Raw genomic sequence first — 4,902 nt, 5'->3', positions numbered from 1 at the left:
CTCAATGGCATATTGATACATAGTGATCACATTGCCTACCATCAATTGCATGATAACATAATCATATTGAGCACCCATTGCCATGTCCATGCTCTTGATATACCATCTCTCTATGACATCATTTTTCACAATGGTAGAATTTTTAGCTTTGTGCACCATGACATTTACCATACCTTTGTGTGCACAACAAATGGATTTTCTCTCACAAATGCTTTACATATCATTTTACATCATTTGACTAAGCATCTTGTGCCTTGTCATGAACAATATTATCGGACAAACTCATGCTTACATGATGGACACCTTGTGTGTGCTAACCATTGTATTTCCGAGTGGCGTTTGTGTTTGCTCTTTTTGCATGTATAACACTCCGGAGACACCTTGGTGTACTTGGATTGCGCCATGTCTTCAATTCTGTCCAATTGAAAGTCCGTCCATAACAAGCGTTTCCATGGCGATCAGGATTATGATACGAGGTCGGATCTTTCCCTCGAGGGGGGGGGGAGATGATGTGGAGAATCCTACGGTCATCCCCATGTACACTTCAACTACTCCCCAAGCCCCAAGTGCACCTACAATGAGAGCTCGAGCATGTGCCATTGGACATAAGGTGAACTCTCTCCTTGTTAAACTTCCCTTGGACCCACATGAGACATGGCTACTACCTCAAACAAAGACACTTTGTGTGCTTAGGTATCAAGGAACCAACAGGGAGAAGGAATGGTGCAAGATGCACACCAAAAGCATGGAGAGGGATTTTTCCCAGCGCACAACCCATGTACCGCCCAACTACCGCCCGGGCGGTACAACTGCTCGACTACCACCCAACTACTGGTCCAACTTCTGTAATCCAGTGGTGCAAGGCCGTTAACGCCCCGATTTGATCCCTTAACTGTCGTATGACCAGTACAACTGCTCCAAGCACCGATACAACTGCTAAGCACATCCGGAAACACCTCCAGGAACCAGTACCTGAGCTACCAGCGGTACAACGGCCCCCATGACCAGTACTACCGCCCTGCCTATGCATAGTAAAAGGGGTTTCACCCCATGTATCCCCAACTTACCTCTTGGACTATAAATACTCGTCCCCTAGCTTCGTATTAGGGTTAGCAAAGGATTAGCTTATTTGAGAGATAGAGCTTTGCTCATCCACTTGGTTACTTCTCCATTGGCGTCCACGACTTCTTCGGAGTAGATCCCCCAAGTGGATCCAAGACCGCTCATGGGAAGACCCCCCTCAAGGCCTCCTCACGGAGATGAACTAGTTATCGTTTGTATCGTCCTTTGTTGACTTTGAATCGTGTATCTCTTTCTGTTTCGAGGATCTAGCACATGTGTAATCGAATCTTGTTGGTTTGAATGATTCTATCATGTTTCCCCTCGTGTTTTCCCCTCGTGTTCTTCGTGGGATCCGCTCCAATCATGAAAAGGACTTTTATTAGTTATTTTGACATTCATAAACCTGTAATCGGGATCATCACCATAAATATCATCATAAAGAACACGAATCTCATTTCTAACGGGTTCCTTCATCATTTTATTCAACCAATCCATATTGAATCCTACATGAATACCCCTTGTAATTCAATCAAATTCCTCATAGGCCTCAAGGTATAAAGATTGAGAGATTTCTGAATAGGGAACTCTCCTCCTAAGATTTTCACTATAAGATTGATAATCCCTAGATTCCAAACTACGCATAGTTTCTTTGTCATGGAGGATATCTTCAATTGGAGGGTGTTTGATGCGGAGCATCCTACGGTCATCCCCATGTACACTTCAACTACTCCCCAAGCCCCAAGTGCACCTACGATGAGAGCTCAAGCATGTGCCATTGGACATAAGGTGAACTCTCTCCTTGTTAAAGTTCCCTTGGACCCACATGAGATATGGCTACTACCTCAAACAAAGACATTTTGTGTGCTTAGGTACCAAGGAACCAACAAGGAGAAGGAATGGAGCAAGATGGACACCAAGATCATGGAGAGGGATTTTACCAACGTAGAGATAGAGGTACAACCGCCCATCTACCGCCGAACTACCGCTTGGGTGGTACAACCGCTCAACTACCACCCAACTATCGGTCCAGCTTCTGTAATCGAGCGGCGCAAGGTCGGTACCGCCCAATTTTCCCCCGTAACAGCCGTATGACCGGTACAACCGCTCCAAGCACCAGTACAACCGCTAAGCACCTCCGGAAACACCTCCAGGAACCAACACCTGAGCTACTAGTGGCATAACCGCCCCCATGACCAGTACTACCGCCCTGCCTGTGCGTAGTAAAAGGGGTTTCACCCCATGTATCCCCAGCTTACCCCTTGGACTATAAATACTCGTCCCCTGTATTAGGGTTAGCAATGGTTTAGCTCATTTGTGAGATAGAGCTTTGCTCATCCATTCGGATCTACCCCACCAAGAGAGACCGCGACCTCTACAGAGAAGATCCATCTTGGATTCAAGACCCCTCACGGGAAGACCCTCAAGACCTCCTCACTAAGAAGAACTTGCTACGTGTATCTCTTTGTATTTTGAGGATCTAGTACATGTGTAATAGAATATTGTTGGTTTGATTGATTTCACTCCTAGTGTTTTCCCTCGTGTTCTTGGCAGGACTCACTCCAATCGTGAAAGATCGGACATCTAGGATTCCACCCTACATTAGTGTTCAACATCATTTAAAACAAAACAGACGCTAGCCAACTCGCTCCCAGGAGGCTCCCTCGATTTCCTGCTTCGTCGGCCGTTCGATGGTGGTTAAAATAGCCTTCTGCGTGATCTGAAACGTCGGATGGTCACGCTGCTCGTTTTCACCGCGTGGTAACCTCGCATTGGCCAATGACGTGTGGGCTCATGCGATGTGCTGGTTGGCTGGGTCAACCGCTTCGTGGTGTGTGCGCACCCTGTCCCTGCACGCCGCATGCACGTCGTGCCATTTGCGGGAGATCGTGCGAGAGCCACATCCATTGGTCAGCGGAGGACGCTCCTCTGACGTGCGCTACGTGCCGTTGGGCCACTGACATGTGGGCCAGGTTCCCAAAAAGCTCACATGTCAGTGACAGAACGGCAGGCTGCCGTACGTCAGAGGATCCTCACGCTTGGTCACCGTCCCGCACAAACCCTACCCTTTCAAGGGCTCCCAGATCGATGCAGCCGCCTCCCTTATCCCTCTCTTCCTCCCCCAATGCGCCGGCCGCCGCCACCTGCCATACCGCGTCCCCGCTGCGGCCATGGCCTCTTCAAGAGGCACGCCCCTCCATGGTCAGAAGCAGCAGACCAGGATCCGGATGAGGAAGAGGAGATCCGGGCGCCCCAACGGTGGATCGATCGATGCCCGGATGAGGAAGAGGAGATCCAGGCGCCCCAATGGTGGATCGATCGTTGCGAGGTGACGACGAGCTCCTCCGGACGTGGGGGAGCAGTGAGGCTGGAGATCCAGTCGGTGCATGCCCCACGGGGTTGGGGAGACGCCGGCAATAGGGGCAAGGTGCATCAGGGTCGAAGCTGCAGCGCTCCGGTCCCCAAGCCGCCTCCAGGCTCGCTTCCTCCTCCATCCTCCCGCATCTCATCCATCTCGACGGATACGAGGCGTGCGGGCACGGAGGCGAGGTTCTCCGGCGGCGGCGGGAACCTCCAGGCAGAGAGCGACCCCATGGATCCGTCCCTGCAGAAGAGAAGGAAGGAGAGGAGACAGGCCATGGAGATGGGATGAGAACGTCCATGGCCAGCCAATCGAGCCCACCTCCGGTGCGCGACCCCAGGAAGGATTTTGCGCTGCCGTCTTCTTTCGCCGGTCTGTGCCCTGGAAGAGCGACACCAGCCAGGTAGGCCTCTCCCTCCTCTCCATACTCCACATGAGGTGTGCAGGTCACCACCGTGACATATCGTCTCTGCTCTCGCAGTTCTGCCTTACTTGCAGCGTGTGTGATGTGTGCGTGCTTACTGATGTGTGGCAATTTCTTAATTATAAGTCCCAGTTTATGCACTTTCTAGAAGGATGATGGTGAGGAGGGGCTACCTTTTCCTCGGAGAGGACCCTAACTGAACTTTGTATCGAAGCTTTGTGTGTGTGTTTCTCCTTAATCTGCGTGTAAATTCAGAGTTCTAATCACCATCCTAGTGCTTGCTGGTTTCAGGCATTGTATGGGAATGAAGCAAAAAGTCTGCCTTCCATTGGCGTGTGAGTACTTGCACTTGGACCTTTTTGTGAGCAGTACTAACTAATCTAATGATCTGATCCTTGCAATCTAAGGAAAAAATAAATCTAAGTCATTTCCGATCTGAAGATCTGGGTACCAACTATTTCTGTTTGTGTCTATAAGCTTTTGATTTTCCGCCAGGTCTATTTTTTATTTGCAATGTTGAACCCTCTTTTCATTTCTTGTGAATATTTCTTTTTGTTTGATCAGTACTGCACCTGGTTATCTACAGTGGAAGGCAAGGATAACTAGATTAAACATTTCACAAGACCCTCCCAATTACAGGCACAAACTCCTTTCAAGATATTACAAGTGTGGTTGATTACGGGAGATTGTCAGATGAAAAGAAGGTATATCCTTTATATTTATCTAGATGTTTAATTAGCTGCACAACCATACGTGATTCTATAAGGAAACTATTTATCCTGGCGATCTTGATATCCAGTCATGTATTACAATATTAGTATAGGCTGTAATTTTTGGCTAGGAATCTATATATACAGAACCTAAACTGAAGACTCAATATAGCACATATACTTGGCCAGTTATCCTAAGAATATTAATCCACCTGGACTTTTAACTTGACTTCCAAAGAAGTTCTTAACGATCAAGCATTTTTGAGTTTTTAGTAAATTGAAATAATGTTGCACTTTGACAATACTATTCTGATTTTGCAAGTTAATAGAAATCCTTCAATTTCATA

General features: G+C 48.0%; 1 protein-coding gene across 5 annotated transcripts; it reads left to right on the top strand.

Annotated features, from left to right (window-relative positions):
* Positions 1 to 3,111: 3,111 nt before the first annotated feature.
* Positions 3,112 to 4,895, top strand: LOC119336753. 5 transcript variants are annotated; one of them, XR_005162798.1, is made up of 3 exons: positions 3,112 to 3,824; positions 4,121 to 4,180; positions 4,410 to 4,895. XR_005162798.1 is itself a non-coding variant. In XM_037608829.1 (3 exons), exons 1-3 carry the CDS (start codon positions 3,447 to 3,449, stop codon positions 4,445 to 4,447), a joined length of 438 nt encoding a protein of 145 aa, XP_037464726.1. In that variant the 5' UTR covers positions 3,112 to 3,446; the 3' UTR covers positions 4,448 to 4,895. The 5 variants fall into 5 exon arrangements, 2 of the variants coding, with proteins under 2 accessions (XP_037464726.1, XP_037464725.1); XR_005162796.1 differs by having other exon boundaries at positions 3,903 to 4,180; XM_037608829.1 differs by having other exon boundaries at positions 4,137 to 4,180; positions 4,432 to 4,895.
* The last annotated feature ends 7 nt before the right edge of the window (positions 4,896 to 4,902 follow it).

Source organism: Triticum dicoccoides, chromosome 7B (genome assembly GCF_002162155.2).
Source record: "Triticum dicoccoides isolate Atlit2015 ecotype Zavitan chromosome 7B, WEW_v2.0, whole genome shotgun sequence".
NCBI classification, from domain to species: Eukaryota; Viridiplantae; Streptophyta; class Magnoliopsida; order Poales; family Poaceae; genus Triticum; species Triticum dicoccoides.
The sequence above is the reverse complement of the archived record's forward strand: the minus strand, read 5'-3'. Positions and strand labels throughout refer to the sequence as shown.